Raw genomic sequence first — 27,868 nt, 5'->3', positions numbered from 1 at the left:
AAAATATGGTCAAATACAATAATTTTTCTAGTTGTGACGGTCATAAAAAAGAACAGATACTAACCTCAACCAAAGTTGAATAGAATCCAGGCTCTGCTTCCCATCCTTGGAGACTTTGTTCAGCCGGTTTCAGCACTTCAGCCTGTTGGCTTGTAGCCTGCCGCAAGGCTTCCAAAACCAGGTCCCTTCCTCCACTCATCCTCTTCACCTTACCACTTCACCTCAACCAATATCACTGACTTTCACAATATACACAAACTGTTGCACTTAAATGTTCATTTGAATTCTTTAGGCACTAAAAGTTTTGCATTTCCATGCAAAACAGTCTTCTCACCATCAACAGAGCAGACAAAGTCCACTTTAGCAATTTTTCTCAGGCTGCGAAGGGTGACTGTAATCTGGACCTCTTCACCCACCAAGCACGCTGCAGGAAAATGCAACTGCTGCTCCAACACTAACGTGCCTGGTCCAGGCAACCGTGTGCCAATCACAGATGATACAAATGCATTGAGCAAAGCCCCATGTACAATACACCCTTCTAAGTTAGTCTTTTCACTCACAAAGTACTTGTTAATGTGTACTGGGTTAGTGTCACCACTCAACTGTGCAAAAGCTTTCACATCCTCGATTGTGACCTTCCTGCAAACTTGCACACAGTCCCCAGCCTGGAAGGCCAGGCTCCTAGTGGTACTTGCAACACTGATGACTGGTAAACAAGAGCTTGCTGTGCTCCTCAAACAAGTCAACAAAGACTGCATGGGTGGATCTGGGTCAAGCCTTCACTTTGACTCCACACCAACACCTACCCACTTCATCTGTCACTTGAGACACTGGACACTCCTGAGACACTTTCCACTTGTTCTGGGGAACAGTAGTCCTGCAGAAAAATCAGGGCCAGATTTTTAAGGCGAACATTGGAGCTTGTCGAGAACTTTAGCATGCAATCAATGACTGCTGGCTTTGTTATGTCTGCAAAAAATAAGTGAAAAAATCAGGGCTAGAATACATATACCAAAAGGCCCTTTCCTCCTTGTTTGGGAGGTGGCCAGCCAAGACATGCACCCACCCTTCACCCATCCAACCATCCATCCGATTTCCCTATTAAGCACCTTTAGGATGAAGGGCAATCCCAGTCCATGTCCACTGCCTGGGTCAGGAGCAATGCAGCAAGACACAGCACCTCCACAGCAGGGCCCAAATGCCAAAGCTGGTTTACCCCCATTGCTTCACTACATGGTGACTCCTCGAATCCAAAGAGTAGGTGAGAAGAAATCCCTTTGGGCCGTGTCACCACTCTCCACTTCAACATGAAATAAAAATGTACTTCTATATGGATACAATATACAAACCTTGCTTTGACTGTGGAGTAACAAGGTACATGAGCGTAGTTATTGCTGACAGGACTGTAGATTCGTCCTCAGAAGACAAACACCCAATCACATGAGTGACACCATCCTGGCTTAGAATGTAGGACTTGTTGCTAGGATCTGTAAGTTATAGTAAAGCGTTTGTACTTCAAAGTTATAAATGGTTGCAAGACTACTATTTTGTCACTGAACTGTGATCAGCCCTAATAAACAATTAAACCTATTTGTATAAGCCCATTTGTATGTCAATACATCTACAAAGGTATCAAATGACCAGAACCAAGCTCCTCCCTTAATATTAACATTTTCCACCACTTTTCCACATTTTCATATATGTTAAGATGACAACTACTCTCTCTCCTCCAGCAGCCAATGAAAAATAAACGACCCCACACCAACAAAATAAGTATAGTAAAATTTTCTCTATATAAAAATCTAGTGGAGGATCCATATACTGGGAAAAATAAACTATCTATAAACCAAAGGCTTCTTCCCCCTTACAAGGGAAGTTGCCAAGTCAAAGCCACACACCCACTCCCATCCACCACCTTTGTTTCATCCTCATGGATGAAGGGTCATGCCTGTCTCCTGCATGGGTCAGAAGCTATGCTGCAAGACACAGCATATCCACAGCTTCACTTTCATGTTGACCCCTACCCCATCCCATCAATCAGAAAATAGAGAAGATGGGGTAGAAATCTCTTTGGGCTGCATCAATATATCATCCATACATGACCATCCTCCATTCACCCCATCCCCTGCCTTCTCACTTCCTTGCTCAATAGATATTCCCTTCTTGCTCAAAGCCCCCTTTCACCCCATCCATCCATCTCATCCTCAGTCATCCCCTCAAGTTCACTCCATCCACCTCTGCTTTCTACACCTCTTTTGCTTGTCTTTCTTCACTCATTCTTTCTATAAGTCCAAACCATCCCAATAATCTTTCATCAGCCCATCTACCAGCTCCCTTTCCACCACTGCTCTCCTCCTCACCTCCTCATTTCCCACTCTATCCAACCTTGTAGCCCCTACCATACTTCTCAGACACTTCATCTCAAACACATTCAAAATTCTCATTTCTGTTATATAAATAAAATAAACACTTACCAAGAGATATGTTACAAAGTCCAGCTATGGCAAACTTTTTAAGTGTTGTGGAGGTGCTGGAGAGATGATCAAGGAAAAGATCCAAAACTCCAAGTTGACGCAACCATGCGTAATTAACTGGATCATATGAAAAGTTGGCCAAATTGGCCAAAATTTGTTCTTTGCATTCTGGAATACAGACAAAATTTTGTAAATGCAGAATAGGGTGTTAATAATAATTTTCTTCAACTATACTTATTTACTTTCACAAAATGGCAAGTTGAAAAATTTAAGATGAGGTGCCTGTGAAGTATGATAGGGGTTAGGCTGGATAGAGAAATGAGGTGAGGAAGAGAACAGGGGTGGAAAAGCAGTTGGAAGACAGGGTTGATGAAAGAGTATTGGGATGGTTTGGACACATGGAAAGAATGAGTGAAGAAAGATTAGTAAAAGAGGTGTGGAAGGCAGAGGCAGGAGTAAACATGAGGGGCAACCAAGGATGAGATGGATGAATGGGGTAAATGGGGCTTTGGGAAAGCGGGGAATGTATGTTGACATAGGGCAGTAGAAGACAGAAGATAGGGGAGAATGGTTGGGTATGGATGATACTATGATGCATGAAAGAGTGGGTGGGGGATGGGGGGGTTGAGAGAGTACGTGTGAAAAATAATTTGACACAGCCTGAAGGGATTTCTCTAGATCTTCTCTTTTTCCGCATGAGGGGCCTGTGATGGGGGTCCAAGAAATTTCGAGACGAAGGAAGTGACATCATTCCTACTCAAAAGCATCGCTCTGGTCGGCCAAGGAAGATATCAAATCGTACTTCTACGGTTCTAACTGCCTCCTACGGTTATTAGGAGGCAGTTAGAACCATAGAAGTACGATTTGATATCTTCCTTGGCCGACCAGAGCGATGCTTTTGAGTAGGAATGATGTCACTTCCTTCGTCTCGAAATTTCTTGGTCCACTTTTGCACTTGACGCACTCCAATTCCCACACGAGTAGCAATATCTTTACACTTATAACCCTCCTTATAGAGGGTTATGATTGTAACAACTGTGTCTCTTTCCAGCTCTTTACCACTTCCCATTACGGAGATATCAAGGCACAAAAACAGAGACCACCGCAAAAAAAAGACTACTCTCCGTGAGAGATGTTTAGAAAGTGACTCCATGTGACATCGAGTGCGCCTAAACAGAGTTGCCAAATAGTGTGTATTGTCTCGGCTAAATACGGGTACAAACGCTAGCATTGAAAAATAGCGAAAAGTTTGGGTGGAAAGTTGTATTTTTCGCATGTTTTGAGTTTAGGGGAAAGTTGGGGCGCCTATAATTTTGCGCCCAAACTTTTCGCGGTCACTATATATATATTAACAACCACAATGCACTTTAATTCTAAGCCATCAAAGGCTGACATGCAGAAATTGAAATGTGGTACTGCCAAGGACTCGAACCCAGCATCTTCATGACAAGTGCGGTAGTGACTTACCAACTAGGCTATCAAGAGAGATACAAGTTGAGCACAATTTTTCTTATATATTTTTATGCTTGAGTTACATAGACATACATGAAACTTTGCGTTCAACCCATCTCCACAATGATAGTACAATTGGAAGTATACAAGCGCGGGAAGGAATTTGTACAACACTGAATGGGTCCCAGTGATTAGAGATACATTTTAACAACCACATTGCACTTTAATTCTAAGCCATCAAAGGCAGACATGAAGAAATTGAAATGCGGTACTGCCAAGGACTCAAACCCAGCATCCTCATGACAAGTGCAGTAGTGACTTACCAACTAGGCTATCAAGAGAGATATAAGTTGAGCGCAATTTTTCTTATATATTCGTATCTCTAATCAATGGGACCCATTCAAGAGAGATATAAGTTGAGCAAGCACGCTCGATTCAAATCCATCGGGTTAAAAAAAAAGAGTCTGATACTTTTCCAACAGACCTCATATACATATATGTGTATATATATATATATATATATATATATATATATACATATATATGTATATATATATATATATATATATATATATATATATATATATATATATATACCAAAGGCTTTTTCTCCCTTATATGGGAGGTAGCCAAAAGACAAAGGCATAGAAACCACTCCCTCCCATTCCATCCCCGACATACTCAACTCCCCTCTTCCATCCCTCTTATCTTGGCTCCTCCTGGATGATGGGTCATCCCTACATCTTGTCCACTGCCCTGGGTCAGAAGCAGTGTTGCAAGATACAGCACATCCAGAACAAGGCCGCTTCATTAAATCAGCAACCCCCTCTCCATCCCCTTATGCAGGAAAGGAGAAGACTGAGAGAAATCCCTTTGGGCTGCGTCAATTTATTTCTCATACATACTCCCTCACCCCCCATACCCGACCCACTTCCCCCGTCATGCATCACATCATCATCCATACACAACCATTTTCCATTAACCTCTACCTTCTGTCCTCTCCTGTCATTCCTCAATACAATATACGAGGCGTGTTTTTTATTTAAGTACCGTTTTGAAATTCCGCTGTTGTAGCGCTGAGGTCGGCACTTGACACATGCATGTTGTGTACCACTACCTCTTGGCTAGCCACAGCCGCCATTACTGAATCATCTGACCGTGTTAAGTTTGTTTGTATTTGAAATGCCTCCTCTGATTGAGAATGCAACCGACTGTGAAATATGCACTGTGATTCGTTTTCTTACCGTTAAAGGCGTGAAAGTGGCTGAAATTCATCATCAGATCAGTGAAGTGTATGAAGAAAACATTACAAGTGATGGGATGGTGTGGAAATGGGTGAGAGCTTTTAAAGATGGCCGTACAAATGTGCTCATCCACACACAGCCACTCAAACAAGATGTGATCAGATCATTTGGCTGGGAACAATTTGATTACCCTCCATACAGCCCTGACCTATCGCCCAGTGACTACCACGTCTTCCTGCATTTGAAGAAGCATCTGGGTGGTCAGCAGCACGATGAAGATGAAGATGTCAAAATAGCCATGTTGCAGTGGTTCGGTGGCAGCTTTCTATGAGGATGGTATTCAAAAGCTGGTTGTATAATAAGATAAATGCCTTAATATTGGTGGAAATTATGTTGAAAAGTAGATTACAGTACAGGCTTTCATGTAAATAAAATTGTTACAAAAACTTTACTGGTTTCATTTTTATTTCAAAACGGTACTTACTTAAAAAACACACTTTATATATATACACACAGACACACACACATATATACAGACATACATATAGCAAATAGACCTAAGAAGAAATGAGAAACATATAATAGGAAGACTAATGTACAACAAAATGAATTTTGAGAAAACTTAAAAAATTCTTTCGTAATGCAAACTGGGAAAAATTCCTAAATGAAGAAACAAGGATGGAAGAGAAATGGAATATACAAAAAGAAATTTATAATGAGGGTGTGATCAAATATGTACAACAAAAGCAAGAAAGAACATACATAAAGAACGGGTACAACAAAAAATGTAGTGAAGCTAAAGATAAAAGAGACAAAGCCTAGAAAAAATGGAGAAAAAACAAACAAAAAAACAGCAAGTGGTAAATATACATCAAACTAAGAAACAATTATGTAAAAATATGCAGAGAAGAAAAGAGAAGTTATGAAAAGGAAATAATAGAAAAATGCAAGGAACAACCGAAACTATTTTACAGATGGTAAACTAAAAAACTAACAAGAAATAGAAAAGCTGCGCCAAGGAAGTCATGATATACAGAAGAACAAGAAATGGCAGAAGTTAATGAGCAACCACTTCAAATCGGTATTCACAATTAAGAACACACCTGTGAGGGAATAGAAACAAAAATTCCCCCAATGAAAGAAATAACTGTAACAAAGAAGGAAATCAGCAACCAAATAAAAAACCTTGATATCAGAAAATCGCATGGTCCAGATGGAATTGCAAATTGGATACTGAAAGAATGCATAGAAGAATTAACAGACAAAATACACACTATAATCAAATGCTCGCTCAAAGAAGGAAAGGTACCACAAGACTGGAAAAATGCAAACTAACTACAGACCAGTCTCCCTTACAAGCACAGTAACTAAAATATGTGAAAAAGTGATCAAAATTAGATGGATTAAACACCTGGAAGAAAAATATATACTAAACCCAAAACAATTTGGATTTAGAGAAGGAAGATCATGTACAACAAACCTGATCTGCTTCTACTTGAGATTAATAGACATAATACAAGGGAGGGATGGATGGGTAGACTGTGCCTATATCGACCTACAAAAGGCATTTGACAAAGTACCACACAAGAAATCAATAAGAAAATTAGAATCAATAGGTGGCATTGCTGGTAAATTATTAGAATGGATGGAAGACCTCCTGACTGGGAGAAAAATGAGGGTAGTAATTAGAGACAAATACTCGAAATGGGAAGAAATGATAAATTGTGTTCCACAAGGGTTACTGGCTCCAATCATGTTTGCCATATACATAAATGACATGGATGAAGGAGTTGAATGTTATATGAATTTCTTCGCAGATGATGCAAAAATATTGAAAAAAAGTAAGAACAGAAGAGGACTGTGATTCATTACAATCTGACCTGGACAAAATCTGGAAATGGACTCAAAAGTGGGAAGTGAACTTCAATATCAAGAAATGTAGCATAATGGAGTTTGGAAAAAGTAAAAACAGAATTTCAAAAAATTATAAAATTCGTGAAGAAGAAATAAAAAAAAGGGGACCTTGGAGTAATAATCAGCTAAGACATGACACCGGAATCATATAAACAAAATAGTCGGAGAAACCTTCAACCTATTAAGGTCAATGAAAGTGGCATTTGATTACTTGGATGAAGAAATGATAGAAAAATATTAGTTACATTGATTAGACCAAAGCTGGAATACGCAGCAACACTATGGTCACCCATTACTAAAAACAATACAAGGAAACTAGAAAGAATACAAAGAGCAATGACAAAGTTGGCACCACCTCTTTCCAAATTAACACACAAAGATTATCGAAATTGGAATTACTAACACTGGAGCAGAGAAGAGAAAGAGGTGATCTACTGACTATATTTAGAATCCTGAAAGGAATGGAAATCCTTAACAGGAATGATTTACTAAAAATGACAATGAAAAAACAAGAGGTCATGAAAAGAAACTCAAAAAGGATAACTAAAGAAGAGATCAGAAAAAGAATAGCTTCTCACACTGAGTGCTGGATATCTGGAATAACTTAGATAAAGAAACATTGTGTGCAAATACTATTCAAGATTTTAAGAAAAAACTTGGTGCTGAAAGATACAAAGACGGGTCACCACGAGCATAGCTCCCTTTCCGTGTAATACAACTAGGTAAATAAACATATATATATATATATATATATATATATACAAACACACACACACGTACATCAGATTCACGGCAAAGATTGGAACTCCAGAAAAGAAGTGCAATTTTCGTGGATCTCAACGATGAGGGAGTACCTTTGTTGTATTAGTAGGGAAGGGAAAAGCTTGTGTAGAGGGAAGGTGAAGAAAAAAGAGAAAGGGAGGGATTACTGAGGGAAATGGAAGGAAATGAGGAGGGAGACGAATGGGCTCCCCCGGACATCAGAAGAAATGTCAACAAGAGGGCTGCAGACGATGCAGGTGAAATCGAAAATATCAGCAAAAGCATTAAATTTAGAAATATAGATAAGAACAACACAATAGAAAGTGGAATTATAATTTCCATGGATCTAATGAGGGGGGAGGGGGATGCCAACCTCCCCAAATTAGCAAGTCTAGAGGAAAAACTAGAGAAAATGACCGAACATTGGGAGGTTAGGTTCAGCCAACTTACACGGATTACGCAAAGAGTTGATAAATTGGAAGAACTAAAGAAGGAGAACCAAAACCTAACTAAAGAAATAGAAGAATTAAAGAGACAGTTAAAAGAAGTAAAAGATGAGAATGAGGAATTAAAGAAGAATAACAGAGAGAATAAGGAGTCCATAGCAAAAGTACAGGGTTGGAAAAGTCCAAGAGAACTACAAAATTGTATTTAACCCCTTCCATACGGTGCCGCATACGTAGGCGGCATGAGGAGCAAGTGGATACGTGAGGCTGCCATATCGGCGTCTTGATTATATTTATTGTAATTGCCCCTGCGTAATGACATACTCTCTAAACTCTCTTCATCATATTTTCTATGGTTATCAAAATTCACAGGTGAAAGAGAGAACGATCAATATAAGCGGTGACTATATTTTATGATGGGAGTATTATTACGACACATCGTACGTCTGGCAGCTAATGCTGCCCGCGAGATTTTGGCCCGTACTGAAGAGGTTAAAGATATAGTGACACAACAGATGAAAGAACAAACTAAGGACACAGTGATGAGAGAGGAGAATATAGTAAGAGACTTAGCGGACAAAAAGAAATGTATAATTGTATTAGGGATGGAAGAGAAGCATAATCCAAATAGGACTACAAGAGTAAACTAGAAGGAAAAGGTAAACAAGATATTAGTAGTTCAAGAGGATGAACAAGAAACACGGAAAGAAATTGAAGAAATATATAGAATAGGGAAATACAATACAGATAAGACCAGACCAATTAAGGTTAAATTCAGGTCACAAACGACAGCAGAGAATATCTTAGCAAAAACAGGGAAACTAGCAAAAAGTGATCAGTATAAACAGGTATGGATAAAAAGAGAAATGAATAAAGAGGAAAGAGAGGATGAGAAAACAAAAAGACTAGAAGCTAAGGGAAAAAATGAGAAAAGAACACAGTCAAAGAGAAATTCTATTGGATAGTGGATATGAAAGTGAGGAAATGGTTCATAGCAGAGAAAAACAGAAGGGAAACAGAAAACATGATGGAATTAGCAGAAAATTAAAAATGTCTTACACAAATATAGTTGGCTTAATAACAGGCTTGAATGAACTGAATTACCTGAAGGAAAAAGAACTGGACATAATGGGAATTGTAGAGACAAAATTGAAAGGTCCACTGCCACCCAACAGTGTAGGACATGGTGCATATAATTATTGGATTAGAAACTGAGGTAAAACGAGGGGGTGGAGCTATGTTCCTGACTAAGTAGGATATAAATGTGATGAATGTCACATATGGAAAGAATAGTGAAGAGATGATTATGATGGAAGTGGAGGACAGGGATGGGAAGAGCAGGAAGTTTGTAGTAAATTAGGTGCCTCCAAAAATGGCTTTGTGGGAAGAGAGATAATACAAAAATATGTTACAAGACACAAGGATAAAACTAAATAAGATAATGGAAGATGGAGGAAGAATAGTTGTAATGGATGACTTTAATTGTAAAGAAGTCTGCTGGGAAGAGATCACAGTGAAGGGTGGAGAAAACCTATGGGGAAATGTACTACTTGATATGATTATAGAAAATACAATGACGCAATGGATACAAGAGAATACTAGGTATAGAAACGAGGAAGAACCATCGAGATTGGACCTAATAATCACACCAGAACCCAAAAGTGTACAAGATTAAATATAAGACACCAATAAGTAAAAGTGACCATATATTGGTTGAACTGGAACTACATGAGGAAAAATACATGGAAAAAACAAACAAAATAGAAAGGGAAGATTGATGTATGGAAAAACAAATTTTTATAAAAAGAATTCTTTCAAAAAGCTGACTGGGAAAGGATACACAAGGAGGAAACAACAGTAGAAGAGAAATGGACTATTTTGACAAAAATTTATAAAGGAGTGGGAAAGTTTGTCCCAAGACAAAAACAAGAAAAAGGATATGTAAAGTGTTGGCACAACAAAAGTTGTAGGGAGTTAAAAGACAAAAGGGATAAAGCTTGGATAAAATGGAAAAAATACAAAAGACCTGAAAATGGAAAATATATACTAATTATAGAAATGAATATGTACAAGTGTCCAGAGAAGAAAGGAGAAAATACAAAAAAGATGTCATAGAAGAATGTAAAGATCAACCAAAACTATTTTACAGATTTGTAAACAACAAACTGAAAAACAAACAAGAAATAGAGAAACTACAAGGAGTTGAATACACAGAGGAAATAGAAATGGCAGAATTTATGAACAAGCATTTTAAATTGGTGTTTATGAGGGAGAACATACAACTTAAGAGATATCAAGTGGGAGGAGAAAGCACTCCCTATGAAAGAGATAGAAGTAACAAGGAATGAAATAATAAATCACTTGAGTAACCTCGATGTCAGAAAATCGCATGGACCAGATGAAATGGCAAACTGGATTTTGAAAGAATGTAGGAATGAACAGACAAAATACATAGTCTAATAAACAGTTCACTGAAAGAAGGAAAAGTTCCAGAAGATTGGAAAAGAGCAAATATAGTACCAATATATAAAGGGGGAAACAAGAAAGACCCTACTAACTATAGACCGGTCTCTTACAAGTACGATACCTAATTTTTTTTAAAGAATTATCAAAATTAGATGGGTAAGGCATTTGGAAAAAACAACATACTAAATCCAAGGCAATTTGGATTTAGACAAGGACAGTCATGAGTCACAAACTTAATGCGTTTCTATTCAAGGCTAATAGATGTAATACTGGAAAGAGATGGATGGGCTGATTGTGCATTTCTATACCTGAAAAAAGCTTTTGATAAGGTGCCACATAAGAAATTGCTAAAGAAATTAGAAACTGTAAGAGGAATACAGGGTAAACTGCTGAAGTGGATGGAAGGCTTCTTGCATGAAAGAAAAATGAGTGGTGATAAGAGACAAACACTATAATTGGGATGAAGTGATTAGTGAAGTTCCACAAGGCACAGTTCTGGCTATATATATTAATGATGTGGATAAAGGAATTGAAAGTTATACGAGTTTCTTTGCGGACGATGCAAAATTGTTGAAAAAAGTGAACACTGTAGAAGATTGTGAGTCACTGCAGTATGGGAATGGAGTAGGAAGTGGGAGATGGAATTCAATATTAAGAAGTGTAGTATAATGGAATTTGGAAGAAGCAAAAAAAGAATAGTGGGATCATATAAATTGGGAGAGGAAGAAATTAAAAAAGTAGAAAATGAGAAGGACCTGGGAGTCATTATAATGAATAATATGTCCCCTGAGAAACATATAAATAAGATTTTTGGAGAAACTTATAATTCAATAAGAACAATCAAAGTGGCATTTACATACCTGGACAAAGAAATGGTGAAGAAAATACTAGTCACTTTGATAAGACCAAGATTGGAGTATGCAGCGACGACGTGGTCACCAAGTACAAAAAAATGTATAACAAAACTTGAAAGAATACAAAGAGCAATTACAAAATTGGCACCAACACTCTCAGAACTATCATATGATGATAGACTAGCAAAACTTGAGCTACAGACATTACAGCAAAGAAGAGAGAGAGGAGACTTGATAACTATTTATAGAATCATGAAAGGCATAGAAACTACTGATGGAGAGGATCTAATAAAATGGGATAGTAGAGATACAAGATGACAGAAAGAAAATCAAGAAAGACAGTTATAGATGAAACCTGAAACAGAACAGCTTTCTCCAAAGGGTAATAGACATTTGGAACAAGTTTGATGAGAATGTGGTGTGTGCAAAATCAATACATGAATTTAAAAACAGTCTAGATAAAATGAGATATGAAGACTGGATACCATGAGCATAGCTCCCCTTCCTGTAAAATACAACTGGGTAAATACACACACACAATGTAGTGGTATTGGGAGAGCTCAATGCTAAGGTAGGAGATAAACCAGTATACACAATGATTGGGAAGTGTGGAGTGCCAGGAAAAAATTGTAATGGATATTTTTCTAGAGGTGATGATAGCAAATACTGTACAGTGTTTAGGAAGAAATTCAAGCATAAGTACACATGGGAGAGGGTGGTGGATGGAAGGGTGCTAGATAGAATGTTAATGGAATATACTGTGGTAACCAGGAGAAGAGTAGGAAGAGTTTTGGAAGTGCATGTTCTAAGGGGAGAGAGTGGGATGTTAAATTGTGAGTGGAGGATAGATGGAAAAAGAGCAAAAGGACAGAAGGTAGGGAGGTACGTAGAGTAAACTGCTTAAATGGAAAAGAAAGGGAGGAGTACAAGAAGCTGAGAGAAGAGTGGGAGGGAGTAAATGATAGAGAAGAACTAGGAGTAGAGGAATGGGGATGTTTCAAGGAGTCACAAGGTGTGCAAAGATGGTGTGTGGAACAAGGAGGCCAGGAGGAAATGGTAGTGAATGGTGGAATGAAGCAAAGAAGGTTGTAGATGAGAAGTGAGCTTTCACAGGTTGGTTACATCCAGAATGTCTAAAAAAAAAAAAAAAAAAAAAGGAGTTAGTGATGGTGGGCTGGCTGGTGAGGTTATTTAATATTTAAGAGAGGGTAGAGTGCTAGAGGACTGGAGGAGTGCCTGTATAGTTTCACTTTACGAGGGAAAAGGGGACAAGTGTAAGTGTAGTAGTTTCAAAGGGATCAGTTTGTTAAGTGTTGTTGGAAAGGCTTATGGGAGTCTTCATTGGGAGGATTAGGAGAGGAACAGAGCGAGTAATTGGTGAGGAACAGTGTGGGTTGAGGAACAGTGTGGGTTTAGGACAGGTAGGATTTCTGTGGATCAGATTTTTGTGGTAAGACAGTTATGTGAGAAAGCTTTAGGAAAAGGTATGGATGTTTTTTTTTTACCATTATGGATTTGGAAACGGCTTATGACAGGGTAAACAGGAAGGCACTGTGGGAGGTATTACAGATGTATGGGATAGGAGGAACACTTTTTAGAGCAGCCAAGTTTTTATGAGAGTAGTAGAGCTTGTGTTAGAATCAGAAATGGAGAGAGTGGTTTAAGGTAAAGGTGGGACTTCAGCAGGGATATGATGTGTCACCTTGGCTGTTCAATTTATACATGGATGGGGTGGTGCAAGAGGTAAATGCAAGGGTAATGGATTGGGGATTAGAGATGGTTAAAGAAAATGGAGAAAAGTAGGAGATAAGCCAGTTGTTGTTTACTGACGACACAGCGCCTGTAGCAACATCAGAGCAGAGATTGAGGAAGTTAGTGACAGTTTGGGAAGGTGTGCAAATGAAGGAAGTTAAAGATAAATGTGGGTAAATGTAAAGTGATGAGATGTACAAGGGGAGAGAGTGGCAGCAGACTGGAAGTGAGTATTATGGGAGAATGACTGGAGAAAGTGGATAGTTTTAGATACTTTGGCTACCTCCCTTGGAAGGGGGAAAAAGCCTTGGTATATGTATGTATGTATGTATGGATGCAAATGTAGCAGGAAAGGGAGGAGTAGAGGTTGACATAGAATGTAGATTGACTGAAGTAAGTAATGTCTAGGGGGATTAAAAAGTGTAATGAAAAATGACATTTGGGAATGGATGCTAAGATGATATTGTAAGGAGTGATTGTGCCCACTATATGGGACAGAAACATGGAACATAAGAAAAAGTTTAAATGTTTGAGATGAAATGCCCATGAAGTATGGTAGGGGTTTTACGTTGGATAGAGTGATAAACAAGGAGGTGAAGGTGAAGAGCAGGGGTGAAAAAGGAGTCAGGAGATAGGGTTGATGAAAGAGTATTGGGATGGTTTGAACACATAGAAAGAATGAATGAAGACAGATTAGTAAAAGAGGTGTCGAAGGCAGAGGTGGAGGGAATGAACATGAGGGGACAACCAAGGATGAGATTTATGGATGGGGTAAAAAGAGCATTGGGCAAGAGGGGATTGTCTGTTGTGGAAGGAAGGGAGAAGACAGAAAATAGGGATGAGTGGAGAATGGTTGTGTATGGATGATGCTGTGATGCATGGAAGGGAGTGGGTGTGGAGGGGGGTTGAGGGAGTATGTGTGAATGATATTTTGACACAGCCTGAAGGAATTGCTCCACATCTTCTCTTTTTCTACATGAGGTGACAGAGCATGAGGTCACTAATTCAATGAAGCAATCGTGCTGTGGAAGTGGTGTCTTGCTACGCTGCTTTTTACCCAGGGCAGGAAGGGGTGGTGAATCAGAGATGAAATGGGTGGGAGTGGATTTATGCCTTTGACTTTGGCTACCTCCCTTTTAAGGGGAAGAAAGCCATTGGTATATGTATCTAGTTTAGTTTGTACACAGTTACTAAGCACAGTTTATTAAACAATAACAATAATTTTGTAACATTGTGGTAATGTGCATCTGATTGCACATACATTGTACATCACCTTAGTTTTACCCACATTTATCTTCAACTTCCTTTTTTTGCACATCTTCCCAAACTCCACTAACTTCCTTAATCCCTCCTCTGATCCTGCCACAAGTGCAGTGTATTCAGCAAACAACAACTGGCTTATCTCCAACTTTTCTCCATTTTCTTTAACTATCTCCAATCCCCAGCCCATTACATTTGTGTTTACCTCTCTCACCACCCCATCCATATATAAATTGAACAGCCAAGGCAACATAACACATCCATGGGAAAGTTCCACCTTTACCTCAAACCACCCCCTCCCTCCATTTCTAATTCTAGCACAGGCTCTACTACTCTCATAAAAACTCTTGCCTGCTCTTAACAGCTTTCCTCCTATCCCATATACCTGCAATACCTCCCACAGTGCCTTCCTGTTTACCCTGTCATAAGCCTTTTCCAAATCCTTAAAGCACCAAAAAACATCCTTACCTTTTCCTAAAGCTTTCTCACATATCTACTCTACCACAAAAATCTGTCCTAAATCCACACTGTTCTTCACCAATTACTCCCTTTGTTCCTCTCCTAATCCTCTCAATCAAAACCCTCCCATATTGAAAGTTAGATAACACTTCAAACTCAAATACAGTTCTTACACTCATCAAATTATAACATTCAAAGTGATTACATATTCCAACTTCCATGATAACTTCTGTGATGTATATCAAAACAGTTTCACTAGATTCCAGCAAAGTCCATCCAACCACTCCTTTCCTACAGCACATCAAGTACCCTTGACAAGAATTCCAACATATTGGAAACACATGATCTAAGCCAAAATGATTATCCACTAACATTTTTTTCATCTTCTAAATACTTTGACTATCTGTAATTCAAAATTCTTTGAAATATTTTTGCTACCACACTGGCCAAAGATGTTAGTCTACAATTCAGAAGAACCTCTTTGCCACATTTATAAACTGATACAACACAGCCAATTTCCAATCACATGGTATTTTTTCTTCTCTTAGTGTACACAAACTTCATGACCTTATCTACAAAGACAACTAACAAACTAAAAACAGAGCATTAAAATAAATATACCAAAATAACTAACCAGTGTTTTCAGTAGAACTAAATTCTGTCACAAGTTGCTGAAGATACTTAGGACGATCTACATTGTTCTTTCCTGTTCGGCGTTTGAGCCTCTCTCGGCTGCTCAGCATTGCCCATCCTGCAAGATAATTGTCCATCATTACAGAACTTCAAATTCCACTTATATGTATGTACATACATGTCCAAATACCAAATGACCTTTCCCTCTTCTAACAATTGGCCAAGTCAAAGCATACACCTACCCTTCACCCATACCACACTTGTCCAAATTCCATGTGTCCCTCCCATCTTAGCTCCTGGTGGATTAAGGATCATACTCATCCACTGCCCTTTGCTCAAATCAGAGGCAATGCAACAAGATGCACCTCCACAGTATACAAGAGGAATGGAAGAGAGTAGAAACAAAATATATGATGGAGGAACATTTGTAAAGTGGGGTACATGTTTGATAAAGGATGTTGAAAATGTCATATTTTTCACATATGAGGGGGTGCTGAAAAGTTCCTGGCTTTAAGGGTATCGTGAAAGGGTAGAGCTGTTACTTTTACAAGGGAGGTAGGACAACTATTTAGTAGAATATAGGCAAAAAAGCATGATGGTATACAATATATTTTTTTCCTTTTTGCAGGTTCAACGCATGATGGCAGCGTCTAGTGGATTTTGGTAAAATTGAAACACAGGCAGTCATGAAGTTCCTCTTCTTGCAAGGCAAATGGGTGGCAGAAATCCATGGTGAGATGAAGGAAGTCTTGAAGGATGACTGCCCATCATACTCTACAGTAAAAATAAGGGTGTCAAGGTTTCGGACTGGTCATTTCAAGGTCACAGATGAACCCCGGTCAAGACGGCCTACTTTCACAACCAGAGGAGAAAGCAGACACTGTGCACATCATGATTCTTGAGGACCACCAGATTTCAGCTAAAGTCATAGCTGAGATTTCCCACGAAAGAGTTGGCCACATCATCCACAACATTCTGAACATCAGAAAGCTTTCCACAAAATGGGTGCAGAAATTCCTGAACATAGATCAGAAGAGCATCAGAGTGACAACATCAAAGGCGATTTTGGACCGGTCTGCAGCAGGGATGGCCAATGTTATGGCTCATTTAGTCACCATGGATGAAACTTGGCTTCATCACTATGATCCCCTGACCAAGCAGCAATCAATGGAATGGCAACACAGCGGTTCACCAAGTCCCAAGAAGTTTCGGACTCAGAAGTCAGCTGGAAAGGTACTGGCTTCAGTGTCCTGGGACAAAGATGGAGTACTCCTCATAAAATACCTGTCAAAGGATCACACCATAAACACAGAATACTACATGTCTATGTTGGATGAATTGTGTGAAGCTCTGAAGCAGAAACGCCGTGGAATGCTGAGCCATGGTGTCCTCTTTTTGCAGGACAATGCACCAGCACACACAGCACATGAAACTCTATGGAAAATATGCGACTTTGGCTTCGAATTGGTAGACCACCTGCCTTACTCCCCAGACCTGGCCCCCTCCGACTATCACCTCTTTCCACAACTGAAGAAACATCTCAATGGGACGAAATTTCACTCCGATTTGGAAGTTATCGCTGCTACAGAGGCCTGGTTGGAGGCTCAACCTTCAGAGTTCTTTTTTCAGGGCTTAGAAAAACTGAAGGACCATTGTGATAAGTGTGTGAATCTGAGAGGGGCACATGTTGAATAAAATCATAATTAACTGATCTTCCTGTATTTTCTTTTACCCAAAGCCAGGAACTTTTCAGCACCCCCTCATATAGGGAAGAGTGGGTCCATATAATGATCTTATCTACATACCAACAGGCTTCTTTCCCTTAAAAGGGAGGTAGCCAACCAAGATATGCACCCACCCTGCACTCATCCCACACCTATTAGTTTCCCCCCTTTCCATCTTAGATCTTAGCTCCTTGTGGATGAAGGACAATTCCTGTCCTCCCCCCCACCACCACCAACTGCCCAAGATGAAACAAAGATCCAATAAGGAATAGCAATAATTACCCTTAAATACTGTAACATCACCAAATAAGAAAGATGAACTACTGCCTTCATCCCAGCTTACAATACTGCATGAAAATATTTTGAGTGCAACATGATCCAGGGTCTCAAGTAATGCACACCAAGACTCCAGTATCAGTTGTTCTCATTGCTGGCTAATATATGATTGTAGTTTTAGTAGCAGTATATGGTTGGTGGAGGTTATATAGTGGTGGTGGATAGTGATGATGTTGGTAACGGTGATTGTGGTGGTACAGGTTGTTGTTGTTGTTCCCTAGATTGTCTGTCCAAGCAGTCCCGTGATGGTATAGGTTGATAGGGTAGGTAAGGGAATCAGTGATGGTAAGGGGGAAGTGGGGTGATGGGGTGGTAATGGTGATGGGAGTGATAAGAGTGATGTTGGTGGTAAAGATGATGATAGTGGTAAGGATGATGTTGGTTGGAAGAGTGATGGCAGTGGTAAGGGTGATGGTGGTAGTAAAGGTGAAAATAGTGGTAAGGGTGATGGTGAGATGATGATAGTGGTCAAAGTAATGATGGTGGTGGCAAGGGTTATGATGATGGTCGTGGTATGGGTGATGATGATGGTGGTGGTAGGGTAGTCAAAGATAATGATGATAGTAGTCATGGCAGTAGTACTGCGATGGTTATTATGGTACAGTTTCTACCTCCGATGATGTTCAACAGCTAACTGTATGCTTGAAAGAGTACACACCACTCTGTGAATGAAAAACTCAACACCAAACAAAAGACCTGAGAGTGAAGACAAAGAAACTGAACATACTTTGAATAAGTGTAGACACAGAATTTTGACAGCTGTAAGAAATACAAATCACGGTATCCACACCATAGTACATAAGAATTAAAACAAAGAAATTGTAAACTACACAAAATGAAGCCTCAAGAGCAATAGCTGACCATGCTAAAATCACCAGTCAATATCCAAGTTCAGAAACCAAAATCCTTCCCAAAGAATAGCACATGAGAATGAGTGACATAATTCTATGCAAGAATCCTTGAACCTACATGCCAATTATATCACAGGAATGAACTAAATGACCATCTAGAAATAGAAAAACCTGACATTATGGGAATTGTAGAGACAAAACTGAAAGGACCTCTATCAACAAGCATAGTGGGACAAGGTCTATACAACCACTGGGTGAAAAATAGAACAGACAAGCAGGGAGGTGTCATGATATTGACCAAAAAGGATCTAAATGTGACAAAGATTAATGAAGGCCAAGGCAATGTAGAATTAATTATGATCAAAATTGTAAACACAAAGATGAAAAGCAGAAGATTTGAAGCAGTGTGTACCACCAAAAACACAGGCTTGGTCGGATAGCGATTATTCTAAATTACTGGAAGACACAATCAATGTGCTAAACAAGTTACTGAATGAGGGTGGAAACATAGTAATCATGAGCGATTTTAATGCAAAGGATATAATCTGGGAAGAAATGATAATTAAAGGGAGAGAACAACTTTGGAGCAACATTCTACTGGATATGACCATTGAATACACCCTAACACAATGGGTTATGGAAAATACTAGATGTAGAAACAATGACAAACCGTAGAAACTAGACTTAATATTAACTTCTGAACCAGATATTGTGAACAAAATGGAGTATAAAACACCAATTGGAAAGAGTGACCATATACTAATAGAGTTTGAATTAAGAACAGAACAATGTGGGTAGGAATGATAAACATAGAGAAGGAAGATTAATTTACAACAAAACGGATTTTATAAAACTAATAGAAAAAATTCCAAAACACAAACTGGGATAAATTCTCTAAAGAGGAAACAAAGATGGAAGACAAATGGAACATATTCAAAGAAAAGTACAAGGAAGGAATTGACAAACATGTACAAAAAAGAAACAAACAGATTTATATAGTGTTGGTATAACAAAAGGTGTAGTGAGGCCAGAGACAGAAGAGACAAAGCCTAGAAAAAATGGAAAAAAGACAAAAAAAACAAAAAACATCCAAATGGCAAACATATAAAACTAAAGACAAATATGTGAATATACCCAGGAAAGAAAAAAAAATTATAGACAAATGTAAGGATCAACCTAAACTCTTTTACAGATATATAAATGAAAAACTAAAGGATAAACATAAATTGTGAAATTGCGTGAAGAAGATAAAGAATATATAGATGACACAGAAATAGCAGAAGTTATGATCAGACATGTCAGGTCTGTTTTTAAAATTGAGAGCTCACAATTTTGGGAAGATGGACAACAAGAAAGATCACTCAAAATGAAAGAAATAAAGGTAACACAAAAAGAAATAAGAGACCAAATAAAAAATCTAGATGTCAGGAAATCACATGGACCGGATAGAATTGCATATTGGATACTGAAAGAGTGTATAGATGAAATGACAGACAAATTATACAACATAATAGAGTTTTCACTCAAAGAAGGAAAGGTACCACAAGATTGGAAAGATGCAAACATAGTACCAATATATACATACATACATACATACATACATACATACATATACCAAGGCTTTTTCCCCCTTCCAAGGGAGGTAGCCACAAAAGGAAAGGCATAAAAACACTCCCACCCATTTCATCCCTAAATACACTCCACACCCCTCCCACCCTTCCTCTCATCTGAGCACCTCCTGGATGACGGGTCATCCCTGAACCCTGCCCACCGCCCTGGGTCAGAAGCAGTGTCGCAAGACACAGTACATCCACAGCAAGGCCGCTTCATTTAATCGGCGACCCCCCCTCTCCGTCCCCCTTTGCATATAAGGAGAGGACGGGGAGAAATCCCTTCGGGCTGCGTCAAAATTTACTCACACATACTACCCCACCCCCCACCCCCCCCGCCTATTCCTCCTCATGTCGTCACAACATCATCCATATACAACCATTCTCCACTCACCTCTGTCTTCCGTCCTCTCCCTTCCTTCCTCAACAGACATTCCCCTCTTCCCCAAAGCCCCCTTCACCCCATCCATCCACCTCATCCTAGGACGTCCCCTCATGTTCACTCCCTCCACATCTGCCTTCCATACCTCTTTTACTAGTCTTTCGTCACTCATTCTTTCCATGTGTCCAAACCATCCTAATATTCTTTCATCAACCCTCTCTCCCAAATCCTTTTTCACCCCTGTTCTCCTCCTCACCTCCTCATTTCTCACTCTATCTAGCCTAGTAACCCCCACCATACTTCTCAGACACCTCATCTCAAACACATTCAAACTCCTTCTCTCTTCTTCTCTTATGTTCCACGTTTCTGCCCCATACAGTGCTGTTGGCACAATCACTCCTTCATACAGTCTCCTCTTCGCATCCATTCCCAAATGTCTATTTCTCATTACACTCTTTAAACCACCAAGGCATTTACTCGCTTCTCTCAATCTACATTCTACCTCCACCTTCACTCCACCTTTTCCTGCTACACTTGCACCCAAGTATCTAAAAACTATCCACTTCCTCCAGTCGCTCTCCCTTAATGTTCACTTCCAGTCTACTGCCACTTTCACCCCTTGTACATCTCATCACCTTACTTTTACCCACATTTATCTTTAGCTTTCTTCTATCACATACTCTCCCAAACTCTGCCACCAGCTTCCTCAATCCCTCCTCTGACCCTGCCACAAGTGCAGTGTCGTCCGCAAACAACAGCTGGCTCACCTCCCACTTTTCTCCATTTTCTTTAACCATCTCCAATCCCTGACTCACTACCCTAGCATTCACCTCTCGCACCACCCCATCCATGTATAAGTTGAACAGCCAGGGCGACATAACGCATCCTTGACATAAAGGACGAATTAGGGAAGATCTTACAAACTTCAGACCAGTATCCCTTACAAGCACAGTAGCAAAAAATATGCAAAAAAAGTCATCAAAAACAAATTGACCAAACACTTGGAAGAAAATAAAATAGTAAACCCCAAACAATTTGGCTTTAGAAGTGGAAGATCGTGTACCACAAACTTAATTTGCTTTTACTCGAGATTGAGATAATACGAGAAAGAGATGGCTGGGCAAAAGGCATTTGACAAAGTACCACATAAAAATTAATAAGAAAAATTGAAATAATAGGAGGAATACATGGTAAGCTGCTGGAATGGATAAAGAATTTCTTAATTGGGAGAAAAATGAGTGGTACTTAAGAGACAAAAATTCGAACTGGGAAGATATGAAGAGTGGCATCCTGCAAGGCTCTGTATGGGCTCCATTAATGTTTGCCATATATATAAATGATATGGATGAGGGAGTAAATCGTTACATGAACTTCTTTGCTGACAATGCCAAATTACTCAAGAGAGTAAGAACAGAAGAAGATTACAGATCGCTACAAGACCAAGACAAAATATGGGAATGGAGTCACAGATGTGAGATGAACTTCAACATTAAGAAATGTAGCATAATGGAATTTAGAAAAAGCAAAAATAGAGTATCGGGTCAATATAAAATTGGAAATAAGGATGTCAAAAAATTCAATTCAGAAAGGGACCTTGGAGTAATCATCTCAAGTGACTTGACACCTGATAAACATGTCAATAAATTATTTGGAGAGACTTAACTTTAGATAAATGAAAGTGGCCTTCGACTACATGGATGAGGAGATGGTTGAAAAAAATAGTGGTTACACTGATAAGACCTAAACTAGAATATACTACAACACTGTGGGCACCTAGCACAAAGAACACACGAGAAAATTAGAAAGAATTCAAAGAGCAGCAACAAAAATGGCACCTACACTGTCAAATCTGTCATATGAATAAAGATTGGAGAAATTACATCTATCAACACTGGAACAGAGAAAGAGGTGATTTTATGACCATTTAAAGAATTATGAAAAGGATGGAAATTCTCAATAGAGACGACTTATTAAAGTGGGACAGAAGATAAAAGAGACACAAAAAGAGGCTAAAGAAGGACAGTTACAAAAGAGACCTGAAAAAGAATAGCTTCCCACATTGAGTGATTGGTGTCTGGAACAAACTAAACAGACAAACAGGGAGTGCCAAAAATATACATACATATACCAAGGCTTTTTACCCCTTACAAGGGAGATAGCCAAAAAGGAAAAGGCATAAAATCATTCCCACCCATTCCATCCCTGAATACACTCCACACCCCTCCACCCTCTCTCTTATCTTAGCACCTCCCGGACGACGGGCCATCCCTGCACCCTGTCCACTGTCCTGGGTCAGAGGCAGTGTCACAAGACACAGCACATCCACAGCAAGGCCGCTTCATTAAATCGGCAACCCCCCATGCATAAAGGAGAAGACAGGGAGAAATCCCTTCGGGCTGCGTCAAAATTTGCTCACACATACTACCTCACCCCCCATCCCCCTGCCCATTCCACCTCATGCATCACATCATCCATATACAACCATTCTCCATTCACCCGTCTTCTGTCCTCTCCCGTCCTTCCTCAACAGACATTCCCCTCTTCCCCAAAGCCCCCTTCACCCCATCCATCCACCTCATCCTAGGACGTCCCTTCATGTTCACTCCCTCCACATCTGTCTTCCATACTTCTTTTACTAGTCTTTCTTCACTCATTCTTTCCATGTGTCCAAACCATCCTAATACTCTTTCATCAACCCTATCTCCCAACCCCCTTTCCACCCCTGTTCTCACCTCCTCATTTCTCACTCTATCCAGCCTAGTAACCCCCATCATACTTCTCAGACACCTCATCTCAAACACATTCAAACTCCTCTCTTATGTTCCATGTTTCTGCCCCATACAGTGCTGTTGGCACAATCACTCCTTCATATAGTCTCCTCTTAGCATCCATTCCCAAATGTCTATTCCTCATTACACTTTTTAATCCACCAAGGAATTTACTCATTTCTCTCAATCTACATTCTACCTCCACCTTTCTCTGTGGTGGGGGAAAAGAATACTGCCACCAAGTAATTCCACTTGGATCATAAGAGGCGAGAAGAAAGGGACGGGGATTGGGACTAAGCATCCTTCTCCTTGTAGCCCCACAGGGGACATTCCCAAAAGAAAAAGCATAAGAAAAAAAATATATACACGATTTTAAGAATAAACTGGATGCGGAGAGATACGAAAACGGGTCACTATGTGCATAGCTCTCATCCCGTAAAATACAACTAGGTAAATATACCATCAAAACGAACTCCAGCAGTATTCTGTTCAAACATCTACAACACCCTACCCCAAGTATTCAACAATATGTCCATACAAATACACATACACCCTCACATCATAAAGCAAACCTTCATTATAGACTACCCAACTATACTTCTCCACTCTCCACAAATCACTCCAAAAACAAGCAAAAATTGAACTGGCACAACTACATTCTGGCCACCACTGTGCACTATGAGTACAAGCAAAGAATCAGCCTGCAAACTTCAAATGCAACACCCACACAGAAGACATACAAACATAATACATTGTCATACACTTACTCTTTCTAAAGAACAAAAATATCTGCATTGAGTGACTTATACCTGTAGGCTAAACTATGGCCACAGCTAGTTTCCTGAAGAATGGGGTCTTTTGCATGGGAGAATTTGGACAAAGGACTAACTGGTTACCAAGTACACATTTCTCCAATTTTTACAATTTCTGGGCACTCCACACTTGTAAATTACAAGTTCAGTAATGTTTTTCTTATTGTAGCCATCACATTTATAATATAAAAGATAAATACTTAAACCCTGTTATGAAATTATGCAGTCATTATGGTGCCCAATGTCTCTTATCAAGAAAAAACACCTTTCCTAAGTTACTGGCAATAGCCACTGGACTGACCTAGAAGTCACTCATGGAAGTGATATTCAGTGCATGCATTTGGTATCAGACTTGTTCGTGTTGGCATTTTCTGTTTACTGGGCAGTGACACAAACAATCATGTTAGTGTCATTCTTGCTTTTCATGGGAAAGATTTTTCTGTTGGTCAACTGTCTGAAGGGGTTTGATGGACTAGGGTGTTTGGTGGATTGTCTTGAAGTGTTCATTTCATAGTCTGAGTGTGAATGTTTCTGTGTGGTTGACAGACTGTTGCAGTTCTTTCAGGTTCTGTGTAAAGGTGTTCTATTGGAGTGGTTTTGGTGCATCTCAAGGCTTTATTACACACTGTTTGTTGAAGGTGCGTTAATGTTTACCCAATAGTTTATTATGCTGTGGAAATATAGTCAAGTGTGGCTCTCAAGAATTATTTGTGGACTTGTAGACTCTACTTCTGCTGTACAAAGCCTGTGCTTCCAAATAATTCTAGCATGTCCATTCTCTTGATTTTCATCAATGTTTATGATATATAGATTGAAGATAATTTAAAGTATAAAAAAAAGTGGCCTAGAATTTTTCTTTTTCAACATAAGGGTTTGGCAATTAAATTCTACTACTAGATATTTCTTTGATTAAGGATTATCCAAAATGAGCAATGTTACTGACAATTTTAGAGGTAAGGCTTCTGTTTTGTTTCTAAGTCATTGTTCTAGTTTGTCTAGATAAGCTTGGGTGTTCTTCACTATTTTGTAGTTGCTAAGCTCAATTATCATCAGGTCATCTGAAATTATGCAAGTATTATGGATGACAATGATATCCATTATCCAAACAAATAGATCTGGGATGGGTGAATGATGTGCAGTGATGTCTTTGGCTCATGATCAGTAGTGTCAGGCATGATAAAACAGCATTACCAAAGACTAATCCAGAATTCTTTAAAGATAAGATTTCTTCTGCTGAAAGGTACTAGTAATTCTTCAATGATAACCACCACTTTTACTCTTACGACAGAATCATGAAATTGGTAAAGGAGATATTTACGGAACAAAATACACACACGTGCAGTAGCAGAAAACAACAATGATAAACATCTTATGTGTGTGAAGATTAGCCTTATAAAAGAATAGTGCGAGACTACTTACAATGTGTCAAGTCGATTTTATTGGATGTATTTTATCTTGTGCTGTCAATATTTCATAAAGCATTGATAATTGTTTTCTCCAGTTCCACTGACTGGAATCTGTCACACAGTGGTGTGGTTGGCAACAGTCCTTAGGCCCTCCTCTGATTTCATTTGCAAGAAATTTTGAATTTATGTTTGTGTTGCATTAGTGTGGACCTCTCTCAACCACAGACTAAATACATCAGAAGGGAAGCAGTTACCAGTTGTCAGCTCTCCTTATGTGGTAAGGTAGAGGACATATGGTTCAAGTTTACAGAGATCGTCTGCCCAGTCTGGAGAGTACCAGCTCTTCACATCAGCACCTTCAAGTGGTGGTGAGGGAGGTCAAGTTTTGAAAAAGGGCAGCAAAGTCCCTAAGTCATCTGTCTTACAGGACCATCACTAACAGCTACCCATCACTCATCCCTACTTATTGGCTTCAGGTGATAGGCTAAGTGGCACGGCCTACACCCCAAAGCTATGGTCACAAGTTTGGTTTGGTACATAACATTGTATACATCTGAGAAACAAATATTTTGGTTAGAATAAATTTCACTATCTAGCTAAAAACAAATATAAAAAGTAACTCAAGGTGTCATGAGATGCAAGTGGGTACACAAGGATGCTGTCATTGGCATCTTTATTATACGTATTTTTTTGTACTTGTACACTTGTTACCCCCAGATTCTGCAAACTGGTCTGATCATGTTTTCTGTGTTTATTATTGCTCAGAGTAAAAGAGAACAAGTAATACAACAAGAACATCGTATTTTATAATGCAAGTAGCGTGATGTATCGTTCATATGGCAGCCAATGCCACACATGAGAATTTGACTCATACTTAAGTGGTTAAATCTATGAATATGAACATTCCCACTTATAATCCTGTACAACCCATCAAACCATTTTGAGGTAATTCTTCAATTATCATGTCACTTTTAATTGTTTCCTACTACAATTTTAATTCAGAAAATGTATAAATTTCATTTGAAAAGGCAGATTGAAATTTTTTACATTTTTACCCCGCTATGGTGGTCAGTACATCTCGCTATTTCTCAAATTCCAAAGAAACAAACTTTATTGAGAATTCATAAACATGAGCTATTCCATTGCATAATGCTTAAAGCAAATAAGAGTAATGAAATAAATTAACAAAAAAGTACTGCTGGCAACCAAATTTTTCCTTACAATGAAATGCAATACAATAACAATACAAGAGGAAATTCCAGTTATAGGATCAGGGTGGATCTCATTACCACATTCCTGCATTTAGATACACAATTTCTGCTAAAATATTGTCCAGTAAATCATTAAATGACCCATATAATCCTATTTAGTCTAAATACTGTCCATGTTACATCATATAGAACCTACAAAATCAAGAAGTTTCTAACATATGTATCTACAAGACCAGTGCCCTGAGGAAAAAAAATCACGTTATTTAAACAAACATTAGTACACCATAAACGACTTATATTGAATTACGGAATTCAGTAAATCATCCAATTTAATCCGATTAAGACGAAAATGTGACAGTTTGCCCGATTATATCATAAAAAGCAATACAAAAAGTAAGCGAACGTACGCTAGGCATCTGTGTCCAGAAATCCTTAACAGCTTTCTTCCCTATAACCCCTCTTCATTCCCTAAAATTGATTAAAATAGTGTTCTACTAAATACACATTATAGCCCATATTCTATCAAGTAAAATAAGGACAGACACTAACCAAAATATACATGCAAACACAAGTTATCTTGGCAACATTCGGGTGCAATTGTACCAAATCATCAAAGGAAAAGTCGGCAACATATAATGGAGTCTTTTATGGATTACCATAGAGTGACGCACCTTCTATTGCTGGACTAAGTTGGCAGTAAACACAGTTTTATAGTTTCCCAATCTGGAAATAAAGTCTCCTCTGTTGTGGTTCGATATATTTCTTCCCCAGTTGTGTAGCTTCACGAACCGCTTGCTTCCACGGCCTGACCTTGACAAGCATGAACAACTTGGGAAAATATGAGAAAATGATAAGTCACAATAACTTCTAAAAATATAATAAAATTTTATCAAATTACCTTTGCTAGTAAGATGAACGAATCAAATCAAATGAAGTGGTCACATGGATTAATTATTCATATAAAACTGTCTTCCATTATGGCCTCTCCACCTTGAATCACAATCTAGTTCTGATACACTACCCTGTTCGTAATGCACAACTTAGTTGCCCGG

General features: G+C 38.9%; 3 protein-coding genes across 8 annotated transcripts in view; all 3 read right to left on the bottom strand.

The window, feature by feature from the left end:
- The window catches only part of Impbeta11 (importin beta11), a 57,973-nt gene extending 57,513 nt beyond the window's left edge, over window positions 1-460 (bottom strand). The window contains exon 1 of the mRNA XM_076191740.1: window positions 65-460. Coding sequence (XP_076047855.1) covers window positions 65-199 — 135 coding nt within the window. The 5' untranslated portion in view covers window positions 200-460. The remainder of the gene's footprint in view (window positions 1-64) is intronic.
- On the bottom strand, window positions 276-758 carry LOC143028880 (hydroxyacyl-thioester dehydratase type 2, mitochondrial-like). Its single transcript, XM_076191238.1, has one exon. It carries the CDS (start codon window positions 756-758, stop codon window positions 276-278), a length of 483 nt encoding a protein of 160 aa, XP_076047353.1.
- Window positions 623-27,868, bottom strand: LOC143029193 (armadillo repeat-containing protein 7-like). Of its 6 annotated transcripts, none has more exons than XM_076191746.1 (5): window positions 27,488-27,645; window positions 15,718-15,834; window positions 2,475-2,642; window positions 1,350-1,487; window positions 623-877 (listed from the first exon to the last, which is right to left on the bottom strand). In XM_076191746.1, exons 2-5 carry the CDS (start codon window positions 15,824-15,826, stop codon window positions 819-821), a joined length of 474 nt encoding a protein of 157 aa, XP_076047861.1. In that variant the 5' UTR covers window positions 15,827-15,834; window positions 27,488-27,645; the 3' UTR covers window positions 623-818. The 6 variants fall into 6 exon arrangements, with proteins under 6 accessions (XP_076047861.1, XP_076047857.1, XP_076047856.1 ...); XM_076191742.1 differs by lacking the exon at window positions 27,488-27,645 and adding an exon at window positions 27,715-27,868 and having other exon boundaries at window positions 677-969; XM_076191741.1 differs by having other exon boundaries at window positions 677-969.

This window comes from Oratosquilla oratoria, chromosome 10 (assembly GCF_046742065.1).
Source record: "Oratosquilla oratoria isolate Oo_2021 chromosome 10, ASM4674206v1, whole genome shotgun sequence".
Taxonomy (NCBI): Eukaryota; Metazoa; Arthropoda; class Malacostraca; order Stomatopoda; family Squillidae; genus Oratosquilla; species Oratosquilla oratoria.
The sequence above is the reverse complement of the archived record's forward strand: the minus strand, read 5'-3'. Positions and strand labels throughout refer to the sequence as shown.

Coding starts and splice junctions, on each gene's coding strand:
- LOC143028880 (XM_076191238.1), bottom strand. CDS start 758: ATGCAGTCTTTGTTGACTTGTTTGAGGAGCACAGCAAGCTCTTGTTTA.
- LOC143029193 (XM_076191742.1), bottom strand. CDS start 15,826: ATGCTGAGCAGCCGAGAGAGGCTCAAACGCCGAACAGGAAAGAACAAT. Junction 1,488..2,474: donor ACTTTGTAACATATCTCTTG/GTAAGTGTTTAT, acceptor TATAACTTACAG/ATCCTAGCAACAAGTCCTAC. Junction 970..1,349: donor TACTCCACAGTCAAAGCAAG/GTTTGTATATTG, acceptor TATTTTTTGCAG/ACATAACAAAGCCAGCAGTC.